The sequence below is a fragment of the Danaus plexippus genome, chromosome 23 (genome assembly GCF_018135715.1).
Source record: "Danaus plexippus chromosome 23, MEX_DaPlex, whole genome shotgun sequence".
Lineage (NCBI taxonomy): Eukaryota > Metazoa > Arthropoda > Insecta > Lepidoptera > Nymphalidae > Danaus > Danaus plexippus.
In genome coordinates this window covers 3,224,358-3,240,521 of record NC_083551.1, presented here as the reverse complement: position 1 = coordinate 3,240,521, position 16,164 = coordinate 3,224,358, and the positions used below count along the sequence as shown (strand labels likewise).

Genomic DNA, 16,164 nt, shown 5'->3' with positions numbered 1-16,164 from the left:
ATTTCCTAACATAAATAAATGATGTCATGGTATGGAGGTAAGGAGTAAAATAGGACCTTAGTTTTCCTTCTATAGTTGTAAAAGTAATAGAGGTTATACAACTATGTATTTGTATATGACTATATACAATGTATACTTGGTTTATGTGATACAAGCAGAACTCCAACCTGACTATATATTCAAAATCAATTTTTAATTTACGTATAAGCTAGTCTTACTGCAATTATTTTAATTCAAATTCTATGTCAACTGCTTTTTTTATAAGATTTTTTTTGAGAGTTTTTTAATAAATCTATAAGTAATTGCTATTCAGTGACAATGCTCTTTATTCTACTATTTGTCTTTACTCTTATAAATCATATTTGGCAAGACAAATGTATTTCTGTAAATTTTTCTCAATCTATCAAAGGTGCGTTTAGCTATAGTCGTTTGAGTTGAATCACAAAAAAAATTGAATTCATTTACGTAAAAATATTCACATCTCAGCTGCTTTGAAGGTCAATAACATAACGCCAGATGTCGCCAGGTGTCACAGTTCTCGTTAATTTAAAATGAATAACACGAAAAATGATCAAAACTTTCATATCTCTTAATAAGAAACGATTAACATTATTAACTATTAATAATTGAATTAATTAAAATAAATGTTTCAGTCATACAAATTTTATGATAATGTTAAACGTAAGACGTTGTACGTATGTGTAAGTTTTGTAAATGTCAGACCTTTAATGGTAGTGTTGCGAGAGAGTTTCGTTTCGCGTTCATGACACGCAACGCGGAATATGAATATTGATACTGGATCTTTATGTAATATGTATGTTAATACGAATTGAATCTATCCATAATTGTTTATAACGAAAAGAACAAAACTGCCTTGTTTATTTAAATCTGAACACTTTCATTATTCAATTAATAAATTATGAAATAAAATTTAACGCTCAATGTTTTCGAAATATTTGTTTCTGAGCGTTTTAGTGTATTTGTTGACAAACCTGTGCATGACGTAGTTGGTTCACGAGTGTCGAACACCTCTCTGGGTCCTTTCGACCATCGAAAGAGTCCAACTCAGCAGCTATCATATTAAGCGCGTCATCAGCGAAGAAGAACTGCGCTAGTAGAGAACCGTCATCCCTCTGTAAGAAATAACCATAATTAATCTTCACAATTTAATGTCACAATGGCTCAGTTGTTATAATGGCAATGGTGAAATACACCAAAGGGAGTGGACACAAATCCGTTCATGTTATATAATGAAACTACGTATAATTTAAGACATATCTATTCAATAAAAGTGTGCTAGGATAAATTATTTTATTTATACATAATTCCTACTATGTTTACAGCGCGTTGAACGAATTCGTTAATAAAATCCAGTAATAGCAAAAAATACTTAAGCATTGGCAGTTCAGGAAATTTATGGAAGCCAAATAAATAAATAAAATTGGAGGCCGTTTACATAACCTAACAAAACACTTCTGGTTTAAGACTTATGATGATTTTTACTACGCAGTCCAAAAAGCATGTACATAGTTTTTATGTTCATCAAAGAGTAAACAGCCTTGAGCTTGGCAAATAGAATGGGTTGTTGGGAAGCAAGTTCAGGGTCAATAGAAAAAACTGCAATAAATCTTAACTTTCTCTTCATGTATTTAATGGTCATTTTTTACAATAACAAAGACCAATTACGTAATCTGATCATAATACATCACAATTATATAGATTATCCTTTGAAAACTCAAGTGATATCCCTTATAGCTGAGAAAAATCTTTAAAGTAAAAAGTAAACGCAAACAAATCGCTGCTCTAAAATATGTAACACTAGAAAAATATTTTACACTCAAAATTTATATTACAAATCAATAAAATTATGAGATCACTTGAACAACATAATATGTAATTTTTCGTTTTTTGTTGACTAAGTGTATATAAATAAAATAAGCAGCCCTTTAAACAAACGAGTTTCTAACATATACAAAAATTCTTTTTTAGATACAAATAAAAATTCATCAGTGGTTTCATTTGTATCACAAAATATGCAGAATGATGTAGGTACGTGGCGCTGTGCCAAGTAATCTTAAAACCTTCATGATGACAACAAACACAGACAAAAAGTGAACAGTTCTATAGCATGCAAACTAAAATACCAATAACAATCAATTACCTTGCACGTCGCAAAGAAATTCAACAAATAATCCATATTTTGTTCATAAACGCCAAACTAATTATAAGAACGGTATTAAAACACAGAACACGTCTGAAAAGGTTGCAGTTGTGTTGTAGTGAAATAAACCGGTGTGATATTGAATTACCAGTACCAAAAAAGAAACAGCATGCAAACAAGCTCCGAGAGAAAAATAAAAAAGCTCACGGCAAAGTTTAGCAACCTCCCGGATAACCGGTTGATGCTTTGCCGAATGTTAGCAACGAAACGAAATCGAAAGCCTTATCTGGCAATGATACCACGATTCGTCATACCGATTAAACTTTAGCGGAGAAAGTTTAATCTGGGTGCCATTGTCGACATTCATTAAAACAATTTCTATAAGGAATATTTCAAATATGCGATTAATAGTAAAAAAAAAATAAATAAATAAGGTATAACATTATCACCGCAAAACCGGAAGCCTTAAGAATGTTGTAACCTAATACAATAGCTCAATAACAAAGTAAAACTTACAAACAAAGGGATAATTATTTTTTATCTTTTATTTTGTAATTATAATATTTGAATGACCTTCTTGCATAATGAAGAGGAAAAGTTTATGGGGATTACCGAAGAGCAAAAATTTGTTGCAAAACATGTCATAGTAAATAAATAAAATAAGGATTGTTTTAATACTTTTGTCGTTATAGGTATATATGTTTTTGTACTTTTCATGTTTATGTTGTTACTCCCGTGTTATCGTACACATTTTCGAACGAAAAAAATTAAGAAAACGCCATCTATCGGGAGATATGAAGCAATTTGATTCATAAGTAAAACTCAGCTGTGTAATCCAACATAGTAACAGGCCAAGGATAGTGGATATTGTGTAAAAATGGCTTCCATCGATCCAATAACAACAGCATTTGATAAATTAAATTAATCTGAATAAAATATACACACACCTATATGACGTAGAATAATAATTCCTGTACAATAAACATTTACAATATAGTTTTATGAAAAAAATGTTTTTTTTTTTACTTTGTGTATCATTTTGGTGATATATAGAATTACTGTTATAAATTTCATCACAGAAAATAAATACCATTTTGAATCATCGAAAAATAAACAAGTTCGGTGCATATTTGAAATAAAATGAAATAAAATGAAACAGTCCGAAACACATTGTTTCATAATGTTTTCGTTGGCATTGAGAAATTAAACAGTTTATTATTTATTCAAACCAACAATCGCATAAATATAATAAAACGAATATTTTATTAAGGTGAGATTTTTGTATACTCATGTGTCATTGTTTAATTCTTTATTACAATAGTTCGCATGAAATGTCATTATACTTTTAAACGATTGAATAATTTTTAACAGAAAATGGAAGAGCAAAATCTGTTGGCCTTAATATAGACAAAGAAATTCACAGATAATATTTATACAATAATCAAAAAGAGATTCCATGAATTTTCAAGCCACTCTTTTATTTGAGAAATCTAGTCTATTTGACATACAAAAATTATTGAAAATCTCATAAATACAAAGTGAAACAGGGATTCTTAAAATTAAATTAATAATTATGCTATATTATTATTATTATTTTTTTTGGCAGGACATAATGTAACTTTTTAATTTTCATAATTTTAAATGTAACTTTACTTAAGTTTTTAGTTACAATTAACGATAATACAATAAAAAATATACATCTTTTCCCTGCCTTTTACCTATTTAAATTTTTTCGTTTGAATTTGTATAATCGTATAAGCAATATCTTGTTGTTTTGAATCCGAACATGATTTAAATTTCATATCTCAAAACAAAGCGTAGACTTAGACTGAATACATATTTCAATTCAACGTATTCTATGTTCACGTACATATTTTAAATGTTGAATACAAATAGATTATTGAATTACTTTGCTCAAACAAACTATAAAACAGTTAGTACCAAGCTTAGTAATCGATAAGTTTTTATACGGTGTAATCAAAGACAGTTTGTCCTTCAACCACAAAAAAAATAACAGAAGAGTCATAATAATTGTATATTTAGATTAACTGTGGTAGATATTTTTATATTATTGACGTACCGTACCCACTCGTTTCAAGGTAGCGCAAATTGATAACCCCCAAAATTAACTTATTATTCAATACGTCTCTCATCTATATTCTCTGTGTACAATGCATATGGTAAAACATGTAACTTAAATTAAAAAAATATATATTTAGTTTATAACATTGCTTGGTTAGTAAATAAATTCGAACTGAATTTTGTAGGTTACTAAAGCATTACAATCTATGCAAATACATAAAATTTAAATGTCTGTGATTTTAAATTATTAGCTTTTTATTAAACGACCATAAACGTATATACTATTCTTATATCAGAAATGCATTATTTTTTAACTATTGTCCGTCTCATTCTCCTCTATAGTCTCTACTAGAAGGGCTGGACCGATTTTGAGGAGAATATCAATGGCAATGGAAAGGAAAATCTTGGGACACTTTTAAACCGATTTCAATATGGAGGAAGCCTTCAACTAGACTGTATTTTTGTTGCTATAGTACTAGTTCAATTAAATGCGGATTTTTAAAACTATATTTTTGATCTAAAGGCCATTGTCCTGAGATAGTTCCAAGGTTTCGAAGTTGTACGCGTCTAATGGAGGAATCACGGAGAAAAATCAAAAGAAACCTCATAAAAATGATGACGCTTACCTCATAAGGGATTTGATATACAGCCACATCCACAGACATCTAGTTGTTACTTATAACGATAAGACAATACATGACGTCATCGAATTACAATACATAAAATAATATTAATATTTAACTCAAATATCAACGTTGCAGAGAATAAATTTGTTCAAAAATACATCTGTTTTGTCGCCATTAAATACTTTTAAGGCAGCCGCAGAAAATATTTTTATTATACAAAAATTTCACTATTATAACATTCTCGCATGAAAACACTACAAATGTTTTATGTCTCACGAAAACAAAGCACGCATGCAAATGGTAGAGGACATATGACATTGTATAAAACGTATATTATTTCATAAGTACATCACTGTGGCCTAACCATAAGTTTTTTCATCCATAAGCCCACGCATATACTACAGTATATAGATTTATAAAGGAAAGCTGCAAAAACTCCGTATGTAGTGTGACGGTGTAAAGGTAAACGAGATCAGAGCAAGAATAATGCACTTATGACGTTACTAGTAGTTTGTTCTAGTTTTATAACGGACCATTCGAATAAATTAATAACTATTATGTTATGTTCATGTATGCATATGTTGATAAAATTTAATTTAATCTTGTACATACAACCGCATCTGTTGAGCGGACAATCTCTAACGTGGTACTATTAAAACTAATCTCATTGAATATTACAAATAGTCTTATAAGCGTATCGTTGGATTAAAGCGACAAAAGATCTTAATTTGTTCTTAATTTCCCTTTTTGGTCTATCATTTCTCTTTACTTCTATAACTTCTTAATTTCTTCTTCTCTTACTCTTCTTCCCTATTTTCTTTCAGGGATCCAACACACTAACTGAGTGACGATATCCATTTACCACCAATGTTAATACGATACTATGCTCTCAACGTAAATTTATGATTTAACTGAGAATACCTCGTGTAGTGACGATACAGAATCGTGGTAATAGTGTTCGGCTTGATAGAAACGAGAAGGTATTAAATTATGTATCGAGGACGAATATCGTGGCATATTGTCTCGTGTACTTAATACTCAAGCTGATTGAAATATTTGTCAGCTGTAACTATATACATATTATTTTTCTCTATGAATAACATTGCCATCAAACAGTTCCTCACATTCCACTTCATCCGACGAACCAATAGGTATTTCTGTTAGTTTAAGAAAGTTATACAGTGCATGCTTGAAAAATATATAGAAATTCAAAATGATTCATTATAAAATACACTATAAAACGCAAATTATCAGGGTAAAATTTCATAAGCAAAACATATATACAAACAGCGTTCAAAGTCAACCTTCGGTCGTAAGCATTGCATGACGCTGTCTCAACGAACGGGCTGGCTATGACGTATTGTATAGGAGTTATTTCCATCATACAAATATTAAATTTATATGCGGAATGAGTGTTCAAAATACGCTAAGTTTAATGCCTAGAGTTATGTATTTATTATATAGATACGCCAGTAAAAATTAAATATTTATATATTTACATACGTATGCCCAGTTTTATTTGACAGAAGCACGCGATTGGATAAGCTTTTTTGGTATAATATGTAAGCCATATAAAAGAAATCTCGTAAACCATCAAACTACCCTGAAAAAAATCTTGTATTTTTTTTGGATTTAAACATTTCATAAAAGGCTATGACTTGGATCTTTTGTTTTGTTTGTACCCATTTCAGAAACAGAACGAGAAGTAAACTGATTGCTATCAATGTGGATCTTTGTCTGTAAAAATCTGCATTGTATAACTGTTCAACAGATGCTGGATCCCTTTCTTAATGCCACCACAATAGAGACTATTATAGAACAGCAGCAATTGATTGGTATCACGTTAGAACTGACCTCGACATTGCTCAGAAACACGTTTATGATTTATGAGTCATCCAATGAAAGGAAAGTGTTACTCGCATTTTATGAACAATGGCTGTTCATAAAACATTTTATAGTAGCTACACTCTCAGTATACGCAATCCTTAATGTGCAGCAAAATATTTTGACTGTGTTGCTATGAAAGATTCTTTGGCGAGGCGACTTACTTGGAATTAAAGTGAACAAATAAAACATACTTTACCAATTTCAATATTTTAACTTTAAATACTGTCATAAAGTAAACAATGAACACAACATGAGTATCAATTTTTTATACTTAAATTTACAGAATCGTTTCGCTTGTACACAACCTTATTTGTGATCTTGTTTCGAGTCGATTTTTCAGTTACTTAGTAACAAGCATAAAAAAAATATGTTTTAAATAATTAATTATCCACATGTACTATTTATTTGAGTGAAGTAAGAGCCTATAAAAATATATTTTTTAAGTACAACGTGTAATTAAAATTTTTATTATCAGAGACAAATATAACATTACATAAGAATTTTTATTATGGTATTAATTATGTCAGGTGTGTCTTAATAGCTGGTCTCAAGAGTCGATGCAATTCCCAAAGGCGGCGATTGGATAATTATATTAAATAATCAAATCCATAATGCAGATACTACATTACTGACAGTAACTTTTAAGATCGTATGGATTAGGTAAACTTTCTAATAAAAAATTGCGGTGATCTCGTATAACTGATGTCAGGGAGCAGTCTATTCTGTCTGTCAGTCTGTCTTTTCGACAGCTGCGACACTGTGACGACAGAACAGTTTTGTTCCAATCACTACCAAAATCGAATTTGAACAATCATTTCGCCAATTCTTGATTAAACAGACATGTGCTACTTTGATAGCAGTTAGGAGCCGAACAAACGAGTTCCTACAAAACTTTTGCATCTGTATTACATTTGGTCTTCGCAAATATGACCACGTGTATTCCGCATTATACAAAGTGGCTCCAATTTGTAATATTCTCAATTGACTTTATGTCGCCCTGTTTGTTTCTGATACTCCTTACCATTACCTGTTAAAAGTGTCACTTCCCGGCTTCTTTTAAGATGAATGTTACATAATTATTTCACTGTAATGCAGTCCTAAACCATTAACTATCTATTTCTATCCTAAGGTGCCTTACCTTTATGACGTCAATTTATCCAAGAATTATATATTGTGAATACATATAGTCTACATTATAAATAAATGTGAATACGTATTCAATTCAATTAACGGAACAATAATTAAAAAATATAGTTTAATATTGACCTGTATAAAAAGACATCGCCGTGGGAAAACCTAGTGACAAATGAATTACCAGTACATAGATCAAAGAAAAAACCCATAGGTTTAAAATATAAGGACTGTTATAATTGTACACACATATACATATGTATACCCCGCCTTCGTCCGTCAGTCGAATAACAAAATCAATAAATAACAAAACAAGGTGAGTATATAACACCCACAAAAGAAATCTACATAGCGGTCGTCGAACTCACTAGAACTAATTGGCCCAAATTGTTTTACATAGATGACGATTCTGTGTATAGTTATTGCGATGGCATTGAACACGGGCTGGTCGCATGCGGTTACATTGTGATTTGTAAAGCAATTTATTTTACATCCTGATGCAGTTGGCTCTGTACGCTTTGATAGGCCAATCAGAATTCAAAAACATCCTTGAAGTAGCATTGTTCCATCCTCTCTTACCCTTCGATGAAATATAATTTTAATATAAAATCATCGTGAAAAACAATAATAATAATAATAACGATTATTGAAGCGTTTAATTAGTCTGCTAATTAAGTATAACCGAGTTCATCTTTCTCTTTTTTTATAATATAGCCTTCGTCCGTGCAAGCTCTTCTTTCTTACAAATGTATTAAACCTCTATAAAGATTTAATTATTATATTTGTCACGGGTGACGTTTCTAGAAGTCACCATTTATCTACCGAGAGGGCGAAGGTTGCGAACCTTTTTATTGGTTAGTTTGTTTGTACTTCAATATATATTAATTATATATTGAAGTACAAACAAACTGAAGTGAAGTAATAAAATTATTCAATTATACTGCATAATAAAACAAAAGGAAATAAAATTCTTTCATTTTAACATATCATAAAATTAGGCAAATAATAACGTATAGTTTTATATCACATTAATGTTTATATTTATAAAATATGGCATTTCTGATGGTTTCTAATACATAAGTGTCCGATAGAAGCTCTTAAAATGTCTTTTATTACTATAGTATTATACCTAATATACAACTTTGTCTTCCAATCAGACTTCCAAAAGCTAAGGCAACATCTGTATTCATATAAACAGTTGTTTAGATAAGATCTGATAGGAATTGATAAAAACGACACACATATCAAAGTGATTAACCGCATTTCAACCTATAAATACTTTACAGCCTAGCCAACTTTTGTACGCGGTTACCCTATCAACAGAAGATATCTTTGGAAAATTCCTAATTACAGGACACAACAGAAAATATACATTTTAAACTTTCATTTACTCTATAAGAATTTTCGAATTACAACTACATATTTGTACGTATAAACCGTTTATAACAACTAGCATGGAAAACTAAGTGAAGTATTTCTTAAGAGGCGCTATCCATTACAAAGATTAATTATAGTACAGCGGAAAAGTTACTTTATTTGTACACAAATGTGAGATTATCTGTCTCGTGACATTTTTAAAACAAAGAAATATAAAAACCGTCATATTTACTTCAAAATATAAATAGCATAACGTTTACAGCTTTATCTAATTGTTTAAATACATTATCTTATCAGTACAATGATATAGAACCGGATAACCAAGGCTATTATAATTTATTGACATTCGTATATCTTAATTACTACTTCGTTATTGATTTAATAATAATAAAATCTTTTAAACTCATCTCATTTACTAATTATATATATTTTAGTTAAGTAATATAAGATACATAATAATACAATTCGAGTAAATTTCGAACCTAAGGCCTACGGTATATCAAATTCAATTGCTTCTCCAACTAAGCTATCGAGCACCGACTCGATGGGGTGGTTTAAGCAAATTATCAAGATACTTATATAGAAGGAAGTGGCACATTCTTAGTAACAATAATATTTACATAAGTACGTAATATATATATATATAAACATCTCATACAAACGTGTCTTGCATCTCTCATAAAATACAAACGTTTCTTAACAAAATCAGAATGGCCCCCGAAACTTTATTTGAAATAGCCAATTTTACTGATAAATTATTTTGTAAATAACTAAATATCAAATGTCTAACTGAAATATATAGAAATTGGCATAAGTTAAAAACGTCATACATAAGTTAAAGTCACGGCTAGTTTACCCATAATGAATACTACTTATATTATAAATTGGTAATATTGTGAAGACATGTTTGGATGTTTGTTTCTCTTTCACGCCAAAACGACTTGATGTATATTGGTGAAACCTTACAGTAATGTAGCCTAGACATCAGAATAAGACATACGCTATAATTTATCCCAGTATTCCGTGTACTTCCTGCGTCATCACGTCCTAACAGATGTATTGTGCACGAAGTGACGTCACACAAACAATAGATGTCGCTGAAGGTTGGTTACCATATCATATTTTTACACACTTTATATTTGATATTTCTCTCTAAGCACTTTCGCGAAGGGCACGCGGACGAAGTAGCAGGCAAAAAGTAATAAGCTTATATTCTCTTGGAGGTAATTATTTCTTGAGGATACTCAATTAATAATTTTACATTTTTTCGTTACTTGTGTCGGTCTTCAAAATTTTGTAAAAACTTTATGATTTTATTAAATCTCGTATGCATAGGCTTAGTCATGAGCGTACGACAAATATGTCAGGCCATAAAAGAAACATAAATGGACTTATGTTTAGAGTTTTAAATTCCATGAGAATTTTCATCTACCTTGTTTACAAAAAAATAATGCAATAAATTTATATCACATACAACCAAAAATACATATTTAAATTAAACAAAAAATCCGAACCAAGTTTTATTATAAGTTACTATATTCGTACAATGGATTGTTCGCCATCAAATCGTATACATGATGAAACAGGCCAATCTGTAACCAAATAACCGTCTAGTAGTCATCGACGATAGATCACGCTTATTCACTACGCATGTTGGTTAGTACGTGAAAAAAATGATTTTAAGCAATAATACCTACTATCTGACACCTGGAAACGGAAATCATTTGAGAAGATGAAATATTACTGATTAAGAATTTTTATTGCTATATACATTTGGGGGCGTTCATAAATTGCCTGAGGTAATTTTTTTTTCTATCCCTCCCTCCTCCCTTGGTGAGATGTTGTGAGATTTTTATTCAACCCCCTCCCCCAACCCTCAATCTCACATGAGATTTTTCAGAATGTAGGTTTCTCACGTAAGCGCGTTGGATTTTTATTGTAAAATGAAAAAAAAATTGCTTCGTGTTTTTATTTACGGCTAACTAGCCGTAAGACTAGTAATCAATCGAATTAGGGAATAATCTTAATCGTATCAAGATTAAATCTTAAGCATGTACAATCTGGATTGAATGGACCTAAAATAGTTTTTTTTTTGTTTGATTCAGCAAAAAAAAAATTGTGATATTTGCCAAGAACCCCTTCTCTCCAACATATGATTAGATGAGATTTGACTCGACTCCCACTTAAACATCTCACGTCTTTATGAACGCCCCCTTTATACATCATAATTATTCCGAAAAACTCTATATCTATTTTAATTTAATTATTATATGCTGCCAATCACGGTGCTATTTATGTTGCCAAAAAGTGTCAGAATTATTTTCAGACAGGCAAAATTGTTTACGATTTGGAAACACGGAATATATTTATACATCTTTAATAAACATTCCTCATGTATAATAAACCAAGAATTAAAAAATAATACTCTGTATCATTACCATGAGTTTGTGTTGTCAAACACAACACATACAGTCTTCTAGTTTCTCGTCCCTAGTTTAATACACATATCATGGTAAGAGAAAATCAAAATTGTTTTGATGATGCTGCGATCTTATCTCACTGTAATTCAAATGTCCGCACCAACAAAATAAAACAAGATACAATCATATAGAAACAACTAACCAGATGTTACATGTGACTTTGTTTGCTCTTCTTATTATTATGTCAATTCTTTGCCACTGGCTAAAGCACTTTTTTAAGGTCCGGATTACTAGATCAAAGTCCTTTTAAAGTTCGCCCAGCCTTTTTCAAAGTAAGGCATGACAGACAAACAGACGAGAAAAAATATATTCTCATCAATGCAATTAAAACTTTAAGATAATCCTAAAAAGAAAGAAATTACGATAATCATTCAAAATATGCATTAACTTTTTTATAAGCATTGAAGTAATAAAAATTATTAGGCATTATATTACTTAATACTAGTAATTACTGCTGTAGTAGTATTTCTCAAACCGAGTTTTAAACTTAATTCTTGATAGGTTCAGGAGATTGTAATTGATGTAGTAGGTAGAAATTTATCGGTCTTGTATATAATTAATTTTAAACTATAACATTATCAAGTCCAATTTCAATGACAGTCAAATTAATAAGTAAATTTAGATCAACTGTGCAATATGCTTAGCACAAGTTTTTAATAGACACACAACGTTCGGAGCGTTAACAGCTTCTCGAACATTATAGTATTACAAGTTTATTAATGTTAAACGTGAAACGCTTCGTTTGTAGTGTGATGATGTCAACCTGTGCTAAGCATACGTTTGTGTTACCACATTGGAAATGATAAAGATATAAAATAATTTTTACTAGATATAGATTAGATAAAAGATCATAAGATAAAGATAAAAACACATCATATAATGTTATTCGGAATAAATTTCGTCGGATGGTATAAATACTTTAAAATTTCTTCTACTGAAATATAAATACGTATAAAATATACATTTGATTTTAAACCTTTTCCATCTCGAGATTGCGTGGTGATTTAAATGCAAAAAATAGCTCTTATCCATCCATCAGGCTTAATCTTTGTGTATAATTCATTAAACAAACACGCGAGAAACTTTTTCGTAACAATAAATCATAAATAAACATAAATAGTGTTCCGGATTAGACAACGCCTGCTATAACATCAAGGCAATTGAATTCGGAACGCGTATACAGCTGTGGTCAATTGACCATATCTAAAAACAATAAAATCTAAACAAAAACCACTTTAATATCAATAATGCCATTAAAAATTCAGTGTTCCAAATATAGATTATGCATATTCCAAATTTTACTTCAAGCTATGGATCACTATAACAATGCCGTTTAGCCTAACACTAAAATATATCCGTATAAAAAAGCCTAAATAGTTTTAATGAGTGGCAACATTCGCAAAACATTTGGCAGAATGGCCGAGTTTCTCTTGCTATTGGGAAAGCTGCAAAAAAAGTGAAAGTGCATGAAGGAGACAAGAATACACGAATGACATCTGCCAAACAAGGACAGATAACACCCACAGATAAAAAAAAGATAAGTTATTGAAAAAGGTTAACAATATTTAAATGTATTCTTTATTTGTAGATAAACAATACATTGACGATAGAAATTTTATTCGTCATTTATATATATGTATATATGATTTGGATAATAATGATGGATACGTATGAGTATAATAATACAAAATCCCAGAGGATATTTTTGCGTTGACCTCCAGACCAGACATATTTATGTATTCGCGAATTTTAAAACGCGTTCTGATAATAGAGCTTACGGTTCCTTGTGAAACCAACATCCCCAAAGACCATGCCATCAAGGTCAATAAATATTACGAGCTCTCAAACGAACTCACTCGAAATAGGTTCGTCGTGGATTTATACGTAATAGAAGTGGGAGCAAGAGGTATAACGGCTTAAATCTCTCTACAACCTACTAAAAGACTTGGGCCTGTCCAGAACTCACATCAATTCGTTCTTGGAACGTACTTCGAAGGCAGCCCTAGTAGGTTCTTTTCAAATTTGGTTACATAGAGAGAGGAGCTTGGACAGTGGAGGTGAGCGTTTAACGCGCGTTAGTTAGGGGCCCCTTTAAACATATGCAAGTCCCAGGCATTGTTGAAGCTCTTCTCCCTGCAACGCGATGGATCCGGCACTGGATCTGGCACTGGTGATCCATTGAATGATGAGAGCTTTCATCTCTTTATATATGATACATTCCCAAAATATTTAAAAATATAGATATTACATTTTCCATAGAAGTTAATTAAATATCCAAGTAAAATCTGTTATAATTGTGCAATTACTTATCAAGAAAAGAAGAAGGTCGAAGTAGAAGATTAACTCTAATGCAGACCCTAAAAGTAAATAGATACTTAATGCACAAAATGACACCATTGGAGAGTTGTCAAAAATAGTTTTTTTTTTTGCTGTCTTTTTATGTAAAAATTTATGTAGTTCTATGTACTAGGTTTACCCAAGTACTCTACACTCTCGGCCCATATGTTTGAGGGACATGAACTTTACAGTATTAACCATACTTGTGATTTCATGGAACAATAAAAAAATCCACTCACACAAATACAATAAATGTATACACACTGGAACAGTATAAGTAGGATGGTCCAGCGTTTAAATACATTTTGTTATTTCATCAATAACATTCTCATACAAATATATGGGCTTGAAATTCAATAATTGTTATTTGAAACAGTGATGTTCATGGAAAAACATACTGCCGGTTAGTAAGAAGAGTTTTTAAAATGCAAAAAATTATTACATTCTACATTAAGCTCTTATGTAACTGCTATTATCAATTGAAAGACATATGCTTTAAAGTATTCAAGCTCTTACGATACATAACAATTGACCCTTCACCTTAGTTCATATTAAGAGCTTAATGCATAACGTGTGTGAAGGAGCCTTAATACATTTATCTCATAGAATGGTTGAAGATCAATACAAAAAATACCATTCAATAAATTACCTATGAAGGTTAATATTTGACAGTAATCAAGTTACTCTACTAATAAAAAATTATTATTTATATTAAGTTACATATGATTTATTTCTAAATAAAACACATCAGAGCTATCTTTAGACAATGAAATTCATAAATAATTCAGATAAATTATATGCTATTAATATACTTTATGCCAGCCGGAGATATTTTATCTGTATTTATTTATAAATAAAAAATTGAGTTATATCAAAAGATACATCTGGTTATTGAAATAAATTCTATTAAATTAAATTTATGAAAATCACTTTATTGCTTACAGCGCTAGAATGACAAATTAAGGTTTTGGAGTAAACAAAGAACAATTAAATGATTTAATAAAAAAAAAATATGATTCTATGGAAAATTACTATCAGTCTTTAACATAGTATGTTACAGTCTAGTTCTTAAAATATGTGCAACAGAACCCCTTCTATGCAGTGACTATTTGGAAATAATCATAAAAGTTCAATAAAGTTTTGTTAATAATTACAAAGAAATGAAATAAACAAATATATGTATATATATATATCATATGTATGTATTATTCAGAGATATTAAATTGAAAATTACTTCAAAACAGTAAGCATTCCTCTCATCTTAATAATAACTTTTATCTCAACTAAATTGTTTATTTACATATGGTAACATGATATTGTCAAACGTTGTCAATTTGATTACATAGGACTTAATATGACTACAATGTTTGCGAACTTAAGATATAAATAAATTCATTGACTGATATAATTATATTGATTTGTTGAGAAACTTCCTGCTATTCCTAACCTTGCAGTACATATTCATGACTGAGTTGAAATGATGTCTCATGTAATTAAATTAATATTTATCGTTATCAATGAAAATTAAAATTCAAATAGAGATGTAGTTTGCACTTTATGGATACGATCTCGGAAAATTTCAACAATCACTAAACGGAATGCCCGATTTCGTTAATTTTAAATTTAATTAATTAAAATATCATTTAATTATAACCATGTTAATAAAATATTCTTCCACATAATTAATAGATTGGAAAATAACTAAATTATATGATATAGTGTGACAACATTTAAGACTTATATAGGGATAAGAATTAATCATAACGAGCTCTTATTGCTATAAATATATTGTGAATCAGCATATTTATAATTTAATTTAATAAAATATCATATGAGAAGTTTTTTTCACTTTGATTCCAACAATTCAACTTGAGCTAATTAACTTTAATTTCAAATGCAATTAGAAAGAACAAATAGCAATTAATATATTAAAATATGAGGTTTTATTACATCTTATAAATCGTGATTTTTCATATAATAGATATTTTATCTAATTTTATTGATTCATTGTTATATAGAAATATAGATTTTAAATCATTATGATTTAAACAAATTAATTTACTCATAAAAATACATGTAAATG

General features: G+C 29.9%; 1 protein-coding gene across 1 annotated transcript in view; it reads right to left on the bottom strand.

The window, feature by feature from the left end:
- Positions 1-16,164, bottom strand: part of LOC116774628 (lateral signaling target protein 2 homolog) — a 31,752-nt gene that overhangs the window by 14,680 nt on the left and 908 nt on the right. The window contains exon 2 of the mRNA XM_032667317.2: positions 993-1,133. Within this exon, the coding sequence (XP_032523208.2) occupies positions 993-1,133 (141 nt within the window). The remainder of the gene's footprint in view (positions 1-992; positions 1,134-16,164) is intronic.